At 46.8% G+C, this 19,351-nt stretch overlaps 2 protein-coding genes across 4 annotated transcripts in view; both read right to left on the minus strand.

Annotated features, from left to right (window-relative positions):
* Positions 1 to 1,725, minus strand: part of LOC123240136 (cyclin-dependent kinase 11B) — a 44,172-nt gene extending 42,447 nt beyond the window's left edge. For all 3 annotated transcript variants that reach the window (XM_044667536.1, XM_044667535.1, XM_044667534.1), the window contains exon 1: positions 1,647 to 1,725. The gene's annotated coding sequence lies outside the window, so the exon portion shown is untranslated. The remainder of the gene's footprint in view (positions 1 to 1,646) is intronic.
* Positions 1,726 to 9,441: 7,716 nt separating this feature from the next.
* SLC35E2B (solute carrier family 35 member E2B) lies at positions 9,442 to 18,173 on the minus strand. Its single transcript, XM_044671223.1, has 4 exons — positions 17,611 to 18,173; positions 14,765 to 14,837; positions 12,903 to 13,048; positions 9,442 to 10,846 (listed from the first exon to the last, which is right to left on the minus strand). Exons 1-4 carry the CDS (start codon positions 17,688 to 17,690, stop codon positions 10,609 to 10,611), a joined length of 537 nt encoding a protein of 178 aa, XP_044527158.1. The 5' UTR covers positions 17,691 to 18,173; the 3' UTR covers positions 9,442 to 10,608.
* Between the last annotated feature and the right edge of the window lie 1,178 nt (positions 18,174 to 19,351).

Here is a 19,351-nt window from a genome sequence, read left to right on the forward strand (position 1 = left end):
TGAATTGGACGCAGATTCTGGAAGAGCTCAAAGAGAATTTCAAAAAGCAATACAATGATCCAGGACAATTCTGAAGGACAGAGAAAGAACTGTTGGAATCAGAATGTAGTTCAAAGCATGTGATTTTACAGTTTAGTTTATTTAGCTTTTTATATGACTATTCTCTTACAAAAATGAACAATATGGAAATGTTTTGCATGATAATCCATGTATAATCCAGATTGAGCTGCTTGCTAGCCCTGGGAAGGGGTGGATAAGGGAGGGAGAAAATTTGGATCCAAGAACTTCAGAAAACTTATGTGGAAAATTGTTATTACATGTAAATGATAAAATAAAATATCTTGACAGCAAGTTCAATAAAGACATGACAAGGGCTGTGTGATCTCTAAATTTTCTCTCTTTTCCAGAGCTCAGCATTGGGTTCTACAAAGTAGCAGCTCAAAAACGTTTGCTGAACATTTGAACTGAGGCCTGTTGGAAAGAATTTTAATTTCTGATTGAGAAAAGACCTTAGAAACTTTCTAACATTTATAGCAACAAAAAGTTTTACAAGCTTATCTCACTCGGACCTCATAACAACCCTGGGGAGGTAGATCCTACCTGTATTCTCACTCTCATTTTGCAGACTAGGAAACCGAGGCCCAGAGAGGTTAAATGACTTATCCAGGATCCCTCAGTTATTTATTACTTGTCAGAGATGAAGAACTCCTCTACCCTCTGCCCTGATATTGTACAGATCAGAAAACTGGTAGTGATGATTGTGGTGTGTAGTAACTATGAACAGTAGTAGTGACTTGACCCAGACCACCCAGGCAATCAATGGCAGAAGACTGGACCCCTCTAGACCTTTTTGTACTGTACAGCAACAAAGTATAGGCTTATAGAGGTTCTCAGTCTTTGAAAATTTTGGATATTATGAGTGTCCAGGTGGAAAACTGAGGCTGAGAAACAAGCATTACTTTCTTCTTTTAAAACCTTTCCATCCATCTTAGAATCAATACCCGGTATTGGTTACAAGGCAGAGAAGAGCAGTAAAGGCTAAGCAATAGGGGTGAAATGACTTGTCCAAGGTCACACTACTAGGAAGGGTCTGAGGCCACACTTGAACCCAAGACCTACCGTCTCTAGACTTGACTCTCCATTCACTAAGCCACCTAGCTGCCCCCACAACCATTATTTTCCCCATTTGACAGGTGAAGGAAGTGAGGCTAAGAGAGATCAAGCTACTTGCCTAAAGTCACACAGAAAGCATGGAAGGTGTAATTTGAACCCATGTCCAGCGTCCTAACCACTGTACCACCCCACTGCCCTTTCTTTAGATGCCAAGTCAGTGAAATTCTCGGCGAGTAGGAGGCAAGTGTCGTGCTTGCCCTGGGCCTCGATTTTCCTATCTGTAAGATGGGTTACTCGACGGCCTCGGGTCTCTTCTGGCTAGAGGGCTCGGAGCGGAAGGCAGAGGATCGCCCCCGAGGGGTCCGGAGGCGGGCCTGGCCCTGGCCCCGCCACAGGCCCCGCGCCTCGAACCCTCTCAGTGCCGGGGACTAGAAGGCGGGCAGGCTCGCCCGCAGACCTCTCCCCCGCCCCTGGGAAGCCCCAACCCTGAGCCCGGCCCCGCGCCCCGTAAAGCCCCGAACCCGGACACTCACCACTGCGACTGCCGCCACCACCGCCGCCGCCGCCGCCACCGGACCCGGAGACTGAGGAGAACCAGCATCGGGCGCGGGAGAAGAGCGTCACTTCCGCCGGCGGCGCGTCCAGGTGACGTCAGCGCAGCCCGGGGAGGTGGGGGGAGCCAACGCCGAAAGTCATCCCGCGTTCCACCTACCGCACTTTCGCCACTATGGCCTCCTCGGCCCAGGAACCTCTCTCGCACCTGTCGGGGCTTCCAATTCTCTTTCCCTAGCCTCGCTGATAAAAGGAGCTGTTGCCGTCGGGGGCTTTGGCCCCACCATCGCTCTCCCTGTGGAGGGGGAAGCCAGTCAGCGGCTCTGGGTTCCAGTCCCAGCCCCACTCCCAACTGCCCCCTGCCATGGCTCCTCTCGGCCTCAGTTTGCTGATCTGTCACATGGGGCGGCTGGACTCAGGCGCCCCTAAGGGCCCGTTGCTGCTCCGACCAGATATCCCGGGGGTCCCGGGGGTCCCGGGAGAGGGAGCTTTGAGAGGCATTTCTCACTAGCCCTGGGTGGGGCGGGGAGAGGCACTGCCTTTCCTGTTTCCTCAAAGAAGATGCCCTTCTACAAACTCGACAATCCCAGGGTGGTGGCTCCACTCTGCCTCGGTTTCCTCATCTGAAAAATGAGGGTTGTCGCCATGGAATCTAGAAACCCCAAACTACTTGTAGCCTAGTAAGATTTGATGAACCCCAAGTTTTAGGACTAGCTTGTAAGTTGGAGACCCCCCCCAAAGCGTATCCTTATTCTCTGTTCCCGGGAGAATCCACCCTGAAGGGAATCTCAGGCTGGCAGTTTTAGACTGAGTAGTGGACCTTAAGGTAAATGACAATCCCCATCAGGTGGGGCTAAGCAAATGCTCAGTGCTCTTTTTTGTCTTAGGTAGTTGGCCCTAATGCATGAGACCCTTTCCCGGGAAGACCCACACCTGGGCAGGGAGCATTTTAGTATCCATCATCGGTAGCTCCTTCCCTTACACCCTGGCCTCTAGCTACGATTCCTTTCCCAGGCTTGATTTTATCCTGCGGGTATAGTTTGAAGCTCCCATTTCCTTGTAGCTAGGGTAAGTCATCTTTCCTTGCCCCTGGATCTTCCCAAATGGTATTTAGGTCCCCCAAATTCTTTTGGGGTGTCACTCCCAGGAATGTCTCCAGAGTCCAAGGTGTAGACCCTGTAAGTTTCATGCCAGACTCAGTAAAAGGCCAAATATTGGACTTATCCCTATCCTGATTAAACAGTGGTTTTTCTGATGACTTTGGTAGTTCTGATATTTCCAAGTTAACGATGATAGCTTGCACCTACAATCCAGGGCTGTTGGTGCTTGGAAAGCACTTTGCAAAACTACACGACACAAAATAAATGCTTAATAGATGCTTGCTTTCCACCTTTCTTCCTAGACCCCTTTCAAAAATGTCGCTTTTCCCATCTAGACTGATGTTTATCTATACAGACTTTCAGAGGATAGTCTGGATTTCTTACAGGCTTAATGGACCTTTTTCCACCCAGAGCACACTGGGAAATGGAAAAGAACCCAGAACCCAACTCTGATTATTTTAACCTGTCAACATGGAATCGAGAAGCCCCCAAACTTGTAGCCTAGTAAGATTTGATGACCCCCAGCTTAGTTAGGTCGAAGGTGAAAGCCTCAAGTTTAACCTTGTCACATGAGTTTGTCCCCGAGGGAAAGTCCAACTCTCATCCTCAGTCCCCATGTTCCCCTAGAAAGGTATTTAAGCTTCCCACTTTAATGGTTCTTTGGAGTTGTCATCTAGCACGGTGGCACTCCCAGGAGTTTGGTGATCAGAACTGCCAGAGTCTGGGACTCTGTGTGGGTTGATAGTACACAGCTCTTCAAGGAGGCCTAATTTTAGTGCTAAACTTTCCTTAATTAGAGTGATTCTTCTGACTCTTTAATAGTTCTGTGGTTTTTTTCCAGTTAACAGACCCCAAATGAAATACAAATCAGAAGGCCAAATCTTGAAGCACAAATAATCTGATTTTATTTTACTTTTCCAGAGTGATGTTCATGGAGAGAAACTAACCTGTCAGCTTTACTCAAAGAAACAGCCCAGAGGCATCCACAGGATTTATTACACAGGTATCAAGCTATTACCACACAAGAGAATTAAACAGTGACAAACTGAATTGAACATCTTTTAGAAAGCAGAGAACTTAGTTACAGAAATACTGAAAGAGGCCACATAAAAAATGCACAAAATACCTACAAACATCTTGTACAGTGTGGTTTTCATCCTACACCTTTTGGTTTGGTGTAATAAAATACAATTTGGCTCTGGTGTAGAAGCAATTACTGTTGCTATTTTCAAGTTTCTCAAAGTGGAAAGCTCACGATTTTATATTTAAAAATTCCCATTTGGACACAGGGACTATCAGATGAGTGTGTGTGGCAATTCTGGAACTCGGAACTCCCCCTCAGCATTCAGACAGGCCAGATAGTATTAATTCTCTGGTGATATGTTTATTGAATGGAATGGCTTGTCTGATTTCCTGGACGCCTTAGGACCTCTATGCAACAACAGTTGCTTAAGGCAAAAAACTTAGTGTTCTCTTCAAGGTCCTCTCCAGCATGCCTCTCTCTCTAGCTTTTAGTCCTTATTAAAGGGGCATGCAGACTGCTGCCCCATGGCTCGACTCCCACAATTTGAAAACGGAGCCAAGCAGGATAATATAGCACAGATCATCCATCAAGTGCAAAGGTTTTAATTTGCCAAGACTTATAGCTCCAGGAAAACACGTACTGGTTTAGGTAACAGCCAGGAAGGGATGGATATGAGCTGCCCCACCATCAAAAGAACAACTTAAACAAATTGATTCTTGGCTGGCCCCCCCATTTAGGTAAGCATGTTCATTCTGAGTGAGCCGTTTGTTGTCAGCTTCACTGACTCCAGCAATCCTACTTTATGGCTGTTTGGGGAAATTGAGAACTACCGTCAGGAATGGAAACTGTGATTAAAAGTGGGATGTAAACACCCACTGTCGCATCCACAAACGATGGCTCATTTCCTGTGTGATACTCACCATCTAAGTTTGGCCCCTGTAACTTTGGAGTCAAGCCCTTGGCAAAGGTTCAGGACCTTTTCATCTCCGGTCTAAATGGTGGCTTAGCTCACCAACATTTATTTAAGAGAGTTGACAGCTTGAAAGTAAGAGATCAGGGCAGCTACGTGGCTCAGTGGATTGAGTCAGTTCTAGAGACTGGGAGACCCAGGATCCAAATCAGGTTAAAGGCACTGACCCTGAGCAAGTCACTTAATCCCTATCACCTAGCCCTTACTGCTCTACTGCCATGGAACCAATACAACATTATTGATTCTAAGACTGAAGGGAAGGGTTTAAAAAAGGAAAAAAAAAAAAGAGACCCAAAGAAGAGACCAAGCTGGGCTTTGTGCCCCAAATTAAAACAAACAAACAAAAAATTCTAGAAGACACAGCAGGGATTGTCCTTTTAACCATTTTCCAGGTAAGATTTAGGCTTCTGGGCAAAGCACCAAAGTCCATTTCTAAGGCAACATCTGCCTCGGAATTCATCATTCTGAAATATAAGTGAGGAAGAAACCAGTGTTTCCAAGGCAGCCAGAGGGTGGCACACCTGTGAAGCTGGTGCCATGGCAGAGTCTCTCAATTCACCACTCCTTGACCAGCAATGAGAAAAACAAATGGAAACAAAACCAAGAAAACCCTTGAAGGCCAGAGCTAAGAGGTTTAACTACATCTATCCACTAAGAGAAGGGAAGGACCCAAAGTCAGGAGATCTGAGCAGATCAGCTCCAGAAACGTTAACCTCAGTTCTGGTTGACTTCAAGCAAGAAAGAGATGATCTCTGGTCCAGAACCATACCTTTGTTTCACTTTTCAACCTGAAGAAGCAAAGGAAATGCTTTCTGGCCTGGAATCAGAGCATCACTTTGCTAAGTGATGTTGCCAAAGTCACATAGTACTTCCTTCATAAGGCAACAACTGACCCACACTGTCTCAAACATTTTTCTGTGGGACAATTGCTACCAAAGTTTGGGTGTAGAATAAAGAACCCAATGGCTTGGAAATATCTTTAAAAATGGATGGGGGTTCGGGAGAAAGGGGGTGTAAAATACAACTTTCTTTGATATACTTAAAAAAAAAAAAACCTTTGCCTTCTGTCTCAGAAACAATACTAGGTAAGAAGAGAGGTAAGGGCTAGGCAATGGGGATTAAGTGATTTGCTCAGAGTCACACAGCTAGGAAGTACCTGGGTCCAAATTTGAACCCAGAACCTCCTGACTCCAGGCCTGGCACACTATCTGCTGAACCACCTAGCTGTCCCTTTAGATACATTCTTTACACAGTTCTGACCATCATGTTGTACTGTTTTTAAAAATTTAAAGATCTGTGTAAGAAGATCCCCAATACTCTAGGCACGGGGAACTACAGCTCAAAGGAAATCATGAATCAAATGATCACTAGGATTTCAAATAAAAACTTTCCGTGCCAACTGAGTTTGCTGGAAAGAGAAAAAAAAAGGAAAGAAATGGGCTAGTCATACAGTAAGCGTGATGGATGTTTTGACATCAGGCAAATCTGAGGAAGGTCTCAGCTGGGCTTATCTCTAGTGCCTGAAACGTGATGTGAGGTCACAGACACTGCCTGGTATGAGCAAGCCATGTATGGATAATAATCTAAATTATTGAACATCCCCATTGAAAAGACCATAGATCCATCCATTGGAATCTCGGCCATCTGAATAGAAATGTCTTCAGAGACTTTGAAAAAAAATTATAGAACCAGGTAGGTTTTTTTTTAATCCCTGACCTTCTGTTTTAAAGTCAATACTAAGTATTGATTGATGGGGGCTGGGGGAAAGGGGTGTAAAATATGACTTTCTTTGATATGCTTTCAAAAAGAACAACCCTTGAGGTCTGTCTGAGAACCAGTACTAAGTATATGGTACAAAGGCAGAAGAACAGTACAGCGAGTCGCCTAGAGTGAGTATGGGTGAAAGGTAAGACTTCAGCTCGAGTCTCCCTGATTCCAATGCTTGCCTTCTGTCCACTCTAGCACATCGCCTTTCATCTGGTGTGTAAGCTTTGTCCCTAGAGTCTTACACCTTGTAGGTGCTCAATAAACGCTTATAGAATTGATTTGGAGACTTCATACATTTCATGAGTGGCCCTCCCTCACCTCCACTGTCCCACACAAATCCAGAGCCATGAATAAAACCTTAAATTTCATCCATGCGGAGAGCTTTCAGTGTGGAAACGTCCAACTGGTGACTCAGTGGTAACTTCTGGTTCTTAGCAAGTCACCTGGGAGATAGATGACTCGAATGCAGGACTTGCTATTCTTCAGGCCAGGACCCAAACCACACTCTTACTACCCTCTAACCTAGCCAAGTAAATGTTTTTTTTTTTCCCCTTCCACAAATGGCACAAAAATGAGCATGAAATCTAGGTATTAAACCAGTGCTGGGTTAACAGCGTGAAATGCCAACAGAACACCTATTTATTTCTGTGGACACCTCACCAACAACTCTTGAAGTCATCACTATCAAAATGCCTTAGTCAAAGTTAAGAAAAATAGACCATCTCTGTACATTTACAACATTCATCAGATGTCCTGAGATGCAAACTTCGAGGGACCGGAGAGTGCCTCTCGTTGGCATTTGTGACATGACTCAACAAGGAGGAGGCCAGTCAATCCAAAGTAAGATCCCAGGTCTGGTTGCTGGATGGCGATAATCCAAAGTCTTCCCTATCACAAGAAAGATAAAGGTTTCCAAAAATAATTTTGTCGTTTCTTGCCTCATCTATTGATTTAGCAATGAATTCATGTTATTAATCAATCCCTGCTTTGAGCTTGGGGGATTTTTTTGGTGGCCACTTCCCGGAGCCACAAAGGTCTGAATATCATGAGAGTTGTTCTTTTTTTGTTCTTTTTTTGGTTTTGTTTTGTTTTTTTTTTTAAACCTGGATCACAGGCAGTTTCAGAACCTGCTGGCTCATTTGCTCTTTGAGGAAACACAGACCAAATTCCAGGGGATGTCATTTGTGACCAATGGCAAATCCTTCAGATGTCAACTCTTTGCGAATGGGCAACCAGCCCCCCAAATTTTAAACCCTTTCCATCGTGGTGTTCTTTTCAGAAGGCAGAAAGGAGGAAGTTGTTGAAGGTCCCGAGGGGAGCTCCATGTCTGGCAGAAGTCGGTGAACCTTTCTGAAGTTGGTCTTCATAGGCCAGCAGAATCTCCCACCCACCCCCAGTGTATGCAGGCCATTTCTTTAATTCAGCCCTCTCTCCTTTAGGGAGAAGAAGGGAAAATGCATTTCGGGGGAATGGCATTGGAGACAAAAGTCTTCCAAGTCTGAGGAGGCAGATCTGGAATGTCCACTGCATCCAGGAGCTGAAGGGACTCGAGAGGTCTCTGCACCTTCACAGGCTGCTGTCTGCGCAAATGCTTGTGGCCAGCCTTTCCCAACAGGCAGACAGAACTTAATGAGACTTAATTATGCTCTTTGTTTCAGAAAGATTTGATCTACAGGAGTAGTTAATTCTAGCATTTTACATTTTTCCGGGTGAGAAGCCAACCAGAAAGCTATTGAGATAATTACGAGAGGCCAACCTGGGCAGGAGAGAGAGGAAATGAGATGGGGGAGGGGAACAGCAGACTATATGGAACCCTAAATTCTTTTATTACTCACAGGAAAAAAAAAAAAAGAAAAAGATCCAACTGTCAATGCAGCTAACTCTGAGAACCATTAGGGCTATAGAAACAGTACGAAAGAAAGAAACCCCCCCAAACTCACATTATAGGAAATCCCTTTCCCCCGATTCCTTCCCCAAGTTAAAAATGGGGACAGAATGCCCGTGTAGGCTGTCCTCTAAAACCAAGCCTTCAATCTGAATAATTGTTTTTAAATAAACACTACAATAATACAACCATCACCGAAATTTCTGCCATTCCCCGCTTCCCCCTCACCCCCAATTTCACCCAAAACTCACTGAGGTCAGGCTGCAGGAATGAACAGATACCAAGCAAAGCAGCTGATGAATCCCAGGTAAAGTCCCTCCGCAACAGCCCATTCCAAGGTGACTTCATCCCCGTCTCTCTCTGACAATTCAACTTACAAACAGCTCCCGAGATGTCAACAGACACGAGGAAGGGCAGGAAAAGCTGGAATACTGAACCCATGTGGGAGCCTTCTGGTCCATGATGCGAATGACACTTTTTAGGCACAATGTCCCCACACGGGGCCACCTCATAAACAGAAGGCAACGTCACGAGAGGTTCGGGGCCTTCCTGAGGCCACTTGGAGCTACGAGGCTTCTAGCTTTACCTATGAAGCACAAGTGTATATTCCCTGAAATCTAGCCTTTTTGACTATGGCATCATTTTAAATAGTTTATTTTAACCCCAAATGTAAACACTGACACCTTTGCCAGCCTTCTTCCTTTACTTATCACCGTGCGGGGGAAAAAGAAAGCTAATGAAAAGCCAAGGAATGGGGTGACGGGAGGGGTCCTGGTGGCTCTAACCCCACCGATGCTAAGTAAGAAAGAAGGCAACCAGCCAGCATTAGAGACATGGTATGCTAAATTTAGAAACAAAGGGGCATCCCCATTCTTCAGAGAAGACCCAAAACCATCGCAATGTACGAGACGTTTTGTTTTAAATCAAGCGGAGGAGCTGGGAAATGCCTATCAGTTCCCATTCTTTTCCTCGTCCCCCTCCCAAGAGGGGGGCCGCTGTGCGGGGCACTGCGCCTGGCTGGCCACCTGGACACGAAGGGGAAGCCCTTTAGACCAAGAGGACAGCATGATTTTCCAAAGAGTTTGGGGTACGGGGTTGAGGAGGGCCACGGGGAGTACTCCTTACTTTATTGCACTCTGACAATTTAAAATAAGCATATAAAAGGACCCCTTTTTTCAAAATATTTCATGTTATTATTATATACCATGGAGGGTTTTTTGTTTTTTTAATATGCAGACTGGGAGATGGAGGGGGGGAAACTGGCAAAGCATGAAGGTCTTGACAGCAGGGATCCCGCTCTGGGTCCTCGGCCCACAATCTTCCTTCCTCCTTTAGGGGCTGGTGGGAAAAGGGTGGGCATGGTTTGTGTCAGCATTCCTCCAGTGCCATGGAAGGACTCAAGTGTTCCATAGAGAACCATCTTGTTACCTCAGCAAATCTCTGGTCCCCAGGACAACCAGCTGTCGTTTCTGGCCCATCAGCAGCCCCCATGGCCTCCCTTTGGGCTGAAGGCTTATCACAGATTCTGAAGGAAAAAACAATGTCGCGAAATCCTCAGTGTGGGTTTCTGCTCCGCTAAAGGACACGCAGGAATCGGAGGACACCAACTTCTCTCAGATTCTCCACGCTTTTCAGCAAGCTGCAGCGGGAATGTTGCGCGATGCCCGCGGGCAGCACGGGCTCCGCAGGGCACAGGCACCTCGGCACCTGGTTCTCGAGCTTCGGTTTCACAGTTTCCAATCAGGGTCCACAGGAAGGGCTCGGGCTGCCTCCGCTCTGGCACACAGGTGGTCCACTCCTCGGGGCCTGTTTTCTGCATGGCACCCAGTTCAGGCCCCATAAAAGTCCAAAGACAGTGGCAGGTCATTTTTATTTTTTCACATTATTCTGGTGACAGTGTGGAGATGAAGCTGCCCTTGTCCAGGGTGCTGACGCCGTCCTGTCCTGTCGCAGTTCTCATTCCAGGAGAAGGAAAGGTCTTCTGCTGATGCTGGTGACCCTCGGGTCTCCCATGCCGCCTCTCGGAGGGGTGCTTAAAGCTTCTTTGCTTTACGGATGCCTTCATCCCGCCCCCCCATTCCCCATGTGCATGTTCAAAGGAACAATCAGGATGTCAGCGAGAAGGAAAGGAGCAGCTTCTGGGAGGTGCCAGGTCCCACGCGATGGGCTCCTGGCGGACGGTGTGGACCCACCTGGGTCAATTGTACGACTTAAAGTCCTTGGCAACCAGCGGTTCTGTGTCCTCGGGAGCATTTGGCCTGGCCGTCATGGCCAAGCTCTGCATGGCTTCCTGCTGGTGCTGCTTGGCTTTGTTATAGAGCAGCACGCCGATAGTCACAAGAACCGTCCCGATGGCCGACAGGCTGGTGATTTTGTTCCCAAACACAATGATGCTCAGCCAGACCGACAATGCATGCTTCACCGTGCTGGCCACGCTGAAAGGGGAAGTGGCAAAAGGGTCAACAGGGTCCATCTTTCCTCCCACACCACCTGGCATAGGGCCATGACTTGCCGGGCTCAGGGGATGGACATGGGACGCTGCTTCACCCACAAGAACTATACAAGTACTAAAAGTATTCTAACCTATCTGTAAATTACCTTCTAGGTGGGGATCTTAGGGCAGTGGTGGGGAAAGCTCCCCACTACCTGGGGGAATGGACGAAACATTTTAAAGAGTCTGGTTTTCACACACTTTTACTAAGTGTGACTACGTGTTTGTGATGGATTTCATTTTGTTGTGTTCTCAAATGGGGGCAGAGGGAGGGTGAGAGGGGAGGGCGAGAAGATGGATTTGGGCTGATTAAATAAAACATTAAAATGTTTTTTTAAAGAGTCTGAGTCAGAATTTGAAGCTGGATTTCCCTAGGCTCCTTGAGGATGAGGGCTGTATTTGTTAGCATGTTTTAGTACATGGAGAAATTATCCAAGGAAAACCAACGTGGAGTGAGACATCCTTTTAAAAATCTGGGTTTTTTACAGAAGAAAACATAGGATTAATCACAAGGTTTGAGGGGTTATATGATTGGGGATTCTGACTTTAAGTGATCATTCTATTGCAAATATTAATAACATGGAAATAGATTTTGAACAATGATCCATGCATAACCCAGTGGAATTGGTTGGGAAGCAGGGAGGGAAGAGGGGTGGGAAAAATCATGAATCATGAAGACATGGAAAAATATTCTAATTTAATCAATTAATCTAAAAATAAATACTCAAAAATATTTTAAAAATAAAAATAAAATCTGGATTTTTGTACATCCAATTTCATTAAAGACACATCTGTTTGAAGCATAGAGAAGTTGACTGTGGTCACATTGCTAAGTAACTATCTGGGTCAGAATTCCAATTCAGGTCTTAGTGACTCCCAGGCCAGCTCTCTGTCTACTATACCTACCGCCCCTGCTTCTCTTTGGATTCTAGTATAATTTCATTAAAGTCATTTTCTTCTATGTGCCCACTCCACTGTAATGTGTAGTCTGAATCTCTTCTCAGACTTTAACTTCGCCCACCAGTTTTGATGATTTTTTTTCTTTTAAAAATATATGTTGGGCAGCTGGGTAGCTCAGTGGAGTGCCTAGAGACGGGAGGTCCTAGGTTCAAATCCAGCCTCAGCCACTTCCCAGCTGTGTGACCCTGGGCAAGTCACTTGACCCCCATTGCCCACCCTTACCAATCTTCCACCTATGAGACAATACACCGAAGTACAAGGGTTAAAAAAAAAAAAATATATATATATATATATGTATATGTATATATATATATATGTATATATATATATGTTACACGGGATAGGTCTCTGGAATGGAAATGGGGGAGATATATTGGACCCAGGACCTTCAGCTGCGGGGGGGATGTTGAGAAATAATTTATTGATATAAATAATAAGACATCAACTAAAACTTTTTTTTTAATTGCTGGTTTCTGAAATTAAGCAGAATAGAAGACATCCAATTCATCTCTGAGTCTCCAGGCAAGATTAGGCTAAAACCATTCCAAAGAAATTATTTTCTCTTCTATATACTTAGAAAGATTTTTACTGAGGATTGCAGATTCAAAGATCCATTTACAATCTTTAAAAGGTGCGCCTTTAAAAATGGCTCTTGTGAGGAGCAGCTTAGTGACTGCTCAGCAGATTGAGAGCCAGGCCCTGAGAGAGGAGGTCCTAGGTTCAAATCTAGCTTCAGACACTTCCTCGCCGTGTGACCCTGGACAAGTCACTTAACCCCCACTGCCCAGCCCTTACTGCTCTTCTGCCTTGGAATCAATACACAGTGTCGATTCTAAGATGGAAGGGTTTGGGAAAAAAAAATGGCACTGGTCATTAAAGAGAGTCCTTATGATAGATAATCCCAGTGACTGAGATATAGTGCCACACTTTTGGAAAGCCTGACAATCAACACCCAGTGCCCAGGAACACAGATGACCAGTGCCCTCAACTAATGTACGCGCTCATTTCCAGCCTCCCTCCCGCCAACGTCTCCTGGTTACCTGAAAGTGACGGGGGAGATCTTTCCCATCAAGGCATAGGCCGTGACGCTCTGAAGATGGAACAAGACGCCATCCATGAGAAGCAGCAAGATGACGTCTTGGTTGTAATGGAAACTTTTCCCACTCTTTCCAATCACTGGCATATCCTGTATGAGTTCAGAAGCAAAAAAGCAAACAAGCACAGCTGCTTTATACTCTCAGGATAATTAATCTCTAGATTAGAAAACCCAAATAGAGAAATCTGGCTTTTCTTTCTAAGGGGAGGATCAAGATTATCACTTTGGGGCCAGAGTTCTTAACAATATGAAATTTCTAATCATATTAAAATTAATCAAATGAAATAATATGTTTTTTAAAAGTAGCGGGGGGGGGGAGGGGAGCTGGGGAGCTCAGTGGTTTGAGTCAGGCCTAGAGACAGGAGGTCTTAGGTTCAAATCCAGCCTCAGACTCTTCCCAGCTGTGTGACCCTGGGCAAGTCACTTGACCTCCATTGCCTACCCTTGCCACTCTTCCACCTAGGAGCCAATACACAGAAGTTAAGGGTTTGGAGAAAAAAAATAGCAAGGGGAAGTTAGGTGGCTCAATGAATAGAGAGACAAACTTGGAGTCAAGAGGGCCTGGGTTCAACTTTGGCCTCAGACTCTTCCTAGCTGGGTGACCCTGGGCAAGCCACCTAAGCACCACCACCTAGCCCTCACTGCTCTTCTGCCTAGGAACCAAACCTTAGTAGCAATTCTGAGACAGAAGGAAAGGGTTGTTTTTAGTCTGTTTTTTGTAAATAGCACCAATCATAGTACCTGCCATATGGTAAGTGCTGTGTAAATACTACTTTCTTTCCCCTTTCCCATCCAATAAACATTTACTGAGGCCCTACTGTGATCAAGGGACTGTTATTTCTTTTCAAATTTTGCTATAAAGATGGTTTATTTTTCCTAAGCTGGTGGGAGAAGAGGATGTACATTTCCTAGTCTGGCTGAGCTCTGAAGGAGTTAATCAAATGAAAAACTTTATTTTCTGCCCTGGATGCCTTTGGGGGTCAGTTTGATGAAAAGTATGGACCCCTTCTTGGAATAATGTTGTTCAAAGCATAAAATAAAATATAGAGGATTACCGAGGAGGTCAATTATACTAAAATGCAGCTATCAAAATACTGAGGAACAGAACAAAAAAATTCTTGCCCCCAGTTGAGGAATGGCCTCACATGCTTTGAGGAATGCAAAATATGGACACACACTGCAGCCAGGGCAGAGAAGTGCTGGCTCCTGGGCCGGAATGAAGAATGAAATTTTAAACAGCTGCTGCCCAAAGGCAAGTGGGAAATGATGGAAGAAAAAAGGCCGAGACCTTTTTTTTTTTGTATGGGGGTTTTGTATGGGGAACTCAGAGAAGCTGAAAAGCTCTCCCCCAATGCAAGCCAGTGTCTCCTCTGCAGGTGATGGTCTTAGAGAGAGGCCTCAAGTGCCATGCCTCTGGTCATACATGGTCTGTGTCAGAGGCAGAGCTTTGACTCCAGGTCTTCCCAACTCCAAGGTCAGCTCTCCATCCTCTCTGAAAATCAACTCCATGATGGGCAGCTGGTGGCTCAATGGATTGAGAGCCAGGCCTAGAGAGGGGAGGTCCTAGGTTCAAATCTGGCCTCAGACACTTCCTAGCTGTGTGACCCTGGGCAAGTCCCTTAACCCTCATTGCTTAGTCCTTTCTACTCTTCTGCCTGGGAACTGATAATGAGTCAGAAGGTAGGGGCTTAAAAAAAAAGGAGAGGAGAAAGGAGGGAAGGGAAGGGAAGAGGAGGGGAGGGGAGGGGAGGAGAAAATCAATTCCACAGCCAACAAAGGCTGATCCTTGCACAAAGCTGCTCTCACCATGAAAAAGATCCAAGCAGGAATGAGCATGACCACAGCAGCAGCACTTGTGTAGAACTGAAGCTCTGGGGCACTACACACACACACACACACAAAAAGAAAGAAAAAACATCAAGAAAAAAAAATCGACCCCAACTTCAAAAACAAATTGAGCCTGACATTCCCTAGCTCTTGCCTATCTTACAGCCTCCCAGCAGCTGCCCCTCTCCTGGGATGCTCTGTTTCCCACCTCTGGGGGGGAAACTCTGGGCCCAGCTCTCCCTCCTCCTCTCTGCCCTCCTTTGGGTGCCCTTTAGTTCTGGGGCCTCCTCGTGTCTGACTGCCTCTCAGAATGCCATGGATCCATTAGACTGGGCACTCTGGGAGGCCGGGTGCCATCCCTGCCCTTCCCTGGGTCCCCAGAAGGCTTGCTGGCTGCCTGAATTCCCCCGCAACTGCCCCTTTGGCCTGCACAAAGCCTGGATAACCAGAGTGATTTTCATGCCTCCCAACAGCCTTCCCAGCACCCAGCACATAAAATGCAGAGGTGTGTCACAACTCAGGGATTCCTTCAGATACTGGGGATGAGGCTTTCAGAATGCACTTTAGAAGGCACCCAAGACACCCCAAAATACACTCTTCTTGTGTGGTGATGGGGGGGGTGCCTTGAATCACATAAGGAAATTGGGGAGCTGCCCCCTAATGACGAATATTTTATCACCATTTGGAAGCCTCCTGGCTGGGGTTTTCATGTCTCTGGTTATTCCTGGAAGTTGCCAGGTCACTGCCCACAGATAGTTTATGCTTGGGAGTCAGTGTCACTCTGGGAGTCTGTCAGAGTCGTTCTGGGTGTCCCTCTTGCTCTGTGAATCAGTGTCACTCTGAGTATTTCTGGGTGTCCGTGTCTCTCTGGGTGTTCATGTTGCTCTGGATGCCAGTATCGGATCACTCTGGGCATCAGTGTTACTGGGTGTCAGTGTCTCTCTGGGCGTCATTGTCCATGTCTCTCTGGGCATCAGTGTCTCTCTGGGCGTCAGTGTCACTCTGGGAGTCACTGTCACATCACTCTGGGCGTCAGTGTCACTCTGGGCGTCAGTGTCACTCTGGGCATCAGTGTCTCTCTGGGCGTCAGTGTCACTCTGGGCATCAGTGTCTCTCTGGGCGTCAGTGTCACTCTGGGAGTCACTGTCACATCACTCTGGGCATCAGTGTCACTCTGGGCGTCAGTGTCACTCTGGGCATCAGTGTCTCTCCGGGCGTCAGTGTCACTCTGGGCATCAGTGTCTCTCTGGGCATCAGTGTCACTCTGGGAGTAACTGTCACATCACTCTGGGCGTCAGTGTCACTCTGGGCGTCAGTGTCTCTCTGGGCGTCAGTGTCACTCTGGGCGTCAGTGTCTCTCTGGGAGTCACTGTCACATCACTCTGGGCATCAGTGTCACTCTGGGCGTCAGTGTCACTCTGGGTGTCAGTGTCACTCTAGGTGTTAGTGTCACTCTGGGAGGCACTGTCACATCACTCTGGGCATCAGTGTTGCATCACTTTGGGTGTTAGTGTCACTCTGGGTGTCAGTGTCTCTCTGGGCATCAGTGTTTCTCTGAGAGTCAATGTCGCATCACTCTGGGCATCAGTGTCGCAGTGCTCTGGGCATCAGTGCCACTCTGGGTGTCAGTGTCTGTGTCTCTCTGAGCATCAGTGTTGCATCACTCTAGGCATCAGTGTCATTCTGGGTGTCAGTGTCTCTCTGGGCGTCATTGTCACTCTAGGTGTCAGTGTCTCTCTGGGTGTCAGTGTCGCTCTGGGCGTCAGTGTCGCTCTGGGCGTCAGTGTCGCTCTGGGCGTCAGTGTCACTCTGGGCGTCAGTGTCTCTCTGGGCGTCAGTGTCACTCTGGGTGTCAGTGTTTCTCTGGGCGTCAGTGTCACTCTGGGTGTCAGTGTCTCTCTGGGCATCAGTGTCACTCTGGGTGTCAGTGTCTCTCTGGGAGTCAATGTCGCATCACTCTAGGCATCAGTGTCATTCTGGGTGTCAGTGTCTCTCTGGGTGTCAGTGTCTCTCTGGGCGTCAGTGTCACTCTGGATGTCAGTGTCTCTCTGGGCGTCAGTGTCGCTCTGGGCGTCAGTGTCACTCTGGGTGTCAGTGTCTCTCTGGGTGTCAGTGTCGCTCTGGGCGTCAGTGTCTCTCTGGGCGTCAGTGTCACTCTGGGTGTCAGTGTCTCTCTGGGCGTCAGTGTCACTCTGGGTGTCAGTGTCTCTCTGGGAGTCAATGTCGCATCACTCTAGGCATCAGTGTCATTCTGGGTGTCAGTGTCTCTCTGGGTGTCAGTGTCTCTCTGGGCGTCATTGTCACTGTAGGTGTCAGTGTCTCTCTGGGTGTCAGTGTCTCTCTGGGCGTCAGTGTCGCTCTGGGCGTCAGTGTCGCTCTGGGCGTCAGTGTCTCTCTGGGCGTCAGTGTCGCTCTGGGCGTCAGTGTCGCTCTGGGCGTCAGTGTCGCTCTGGGCGTCAGTGTCTCTCTGGGTGTCAGTGTCGCTCTGGGCGTCAGTGTCTCTCTGGGCGTCAGTGTCGCTCTGGGTGTCAGTGTCTCTCTGGGCGTCAGTGTCACTCTGGGTGTCAGTGTCTCTCTGGGAGTCAATGTCGCATCACTCTAGGCATCAGTGTCACTCTGGGCGTCAGTGTCACTCTGGGCGTCAGTGTCTCTCTGGGCATCAGTGTCACTCTGGGCATCAGTGTCGCATCACTCTGGGCGTCAGTGTTGTTCTGGGCATCAGTGTCACTCTGGGAATTAGTATCACTCTGGCATCTCAAAAGGCTCAGGGGGCTCCTGTGGGGCCCTGATGAAAACCCAAGAATGCAGGCGTCAGGGATACTTACGAAAACCTGTATTTGTCCCCGCTGAGAAGCTTTTTGGAAAACACATTTTGCAGACTAGGAAGAGGAAAAAAAAAAGTCATTGGTTTAAGTTAGAAATACGTAAAAACTGGAAATAATTCTTAAAAATTCCTAAAACAAGTCCCTCACTCCAAACTAGAATGGAAAGTTTTTCTTCTAAGGAAGAAGTTGTGTTTTTTTTTTTTTTGTAGACGATAAAAATACTCCAGGGATGGATCGTGTCACGCTGTAGGCTTGTCCTCTAATCTAACATGAATCATCTGTTTTTCCCCAGGCTTGAATAAGATGATTTAAAATGAAACAGGCATTAGAGGGTCACATCTTACATCCTACATTGTAGGCCACATTCCCTTTGCTTAGCATCAGAACAGACTTTTACATGCCTCTTGTCACAACACAGAGGTCGTCTGGGTGACGGGCAGGGGCTGAGCTTGGCATTTTCTTTGGTCTGAGGAATTCAAAAAGGAGGGAACTCCTTCTACTGAGGCAAGCCTCCAGAGAGTCGGTAACTTAAAGACTAAGAGAGATGCCCTGAGCAATGAGAGGTTAAGAGACTTAGCCAGGATCACATGGTTAGAAAATGTCACAGGTCAGACTTGAATTCAGTTTTCAAAGTCAGCTCTCTACTGACTAGGTCTTGCCACTTTTCTGGGCCAAAATATCTATTTGTAACCATCTATGATTTCATCAGGGTGGTTAGGTGGCACCATAGTGCACAGAGGGCTAGGCAGGGAGTCTGGAAGACTCAATCTTCCAAGTTCAAATCTAGCCTCAGACACTTACTTGCTGTGTGGCCAAGTCACATAACCTTGTTTGCCTCAGTTTCCTCATCTGTCAAATGAGCTGGAGAAGGAAATAGCAAACCACTCCAGAATCTTCACCAAGAAAACCCACCAAAAAGGGGTCACAAAGATTTAGGCATGACTGAAAATGACTCAACAACAAAAAAACAATTTCATCCTTGGGAGGTATCCCCAGGAAGCAAATGTCCTCCATCAATGTGGGTCAGCAACTCATTTGTTAGAGACTGAGAGTTTCTTGGGGCACTGATGGGTCAGAGGGAAGACTCAACCCCCAGACTGGTCCCTCTCATCTGTGGCGATGTGCCTCTCATGACATGTTTGGCCTGGGCACACTCCAGTATTCCAAAACTTAACTGTCTGTCTGAAATGAACACTTTAAAAGTATCAGCAGTATAATCAAAGGCTTAGAGTCAGGAAGTCCTGGGTTCAAATCTGACCTCTGACACTTTCTAGCTGTGTGACTCTGGGCATTAATAAGCCTTTACCTTATCTTCTGCCTTGAAGCTGATACTTAGTATTGATTCTAAGAAGAAAGGTTAAGAGCTTTGAAAAAAAATAATCAATAGGTTTTCTGTATTGGTTATGGGGGATGCTGGCTTTAGAGCTTCCGCAAGGTACTATTAAAGAGACCTATTATTTAATATCTGTGATTCTTATAGAAAGAAGATCTTTTAGCTCCCTTGGGACCAATGGTATATAACAAGGGACAAGCTGTCTGCTCCAAGAATTTTTCATTCATCTTTCATCTTCTCCCTCTCCCTTGTCTCCCTCCCTCACTTCTTCCCTCCTCTCTTCCTCTCCCTCTCTCTCCCCCTCTCCATCTGTCTCTGTATCTCTTCTCTTTCTGTCTGTCTCCCTCTCCCTGTCTCTGTCTCTCTCTCACTATCCCTCTCTCCCTCCCTCCCTCCCCCCTCTCTCTC

Source organism: Gracilinanus agilis, chromosome 3, assembly GCF_016433145.1.
Source record: "Gracilinanus agilis isolate LMUSP501 chromosome 3, AgileGrace, whole genome shotgun sequence".
Taxonomy (NCBI): domain Eukaryota; kingdom Metazoa; phylum Chordata; class Mammalia; order Didelphimorphia; family Didelphidae; genus Gracilinanus; species Gracilinanus agilis.

Bases quoted from the DNA above. Each gene is read 5' to 3' on its own strand.
- SLC35E2B (XM_044671223.1), bottom strand. From the start codon at position 17,690: ATGACTTTTTTTTTTCCTCTTCCTAGTCTGCAAAATGTGTTTTCCAAA. The intron at 14,838-17,610 runs GTAAGTATCCCT...GTGTGTGTGTAG, and splicing joins GGGGACAAATACAGGTTTTC to TGCCCCAGAGCTTCAGTTCT. The intron at 10,847-12,902 runs GTAACCAGGAGA...TTCCCCTTTCAG, and splicing joins ATCTCCCCCGTCACTTTCAG to CGTGGCCAGCACGGTGAAGC.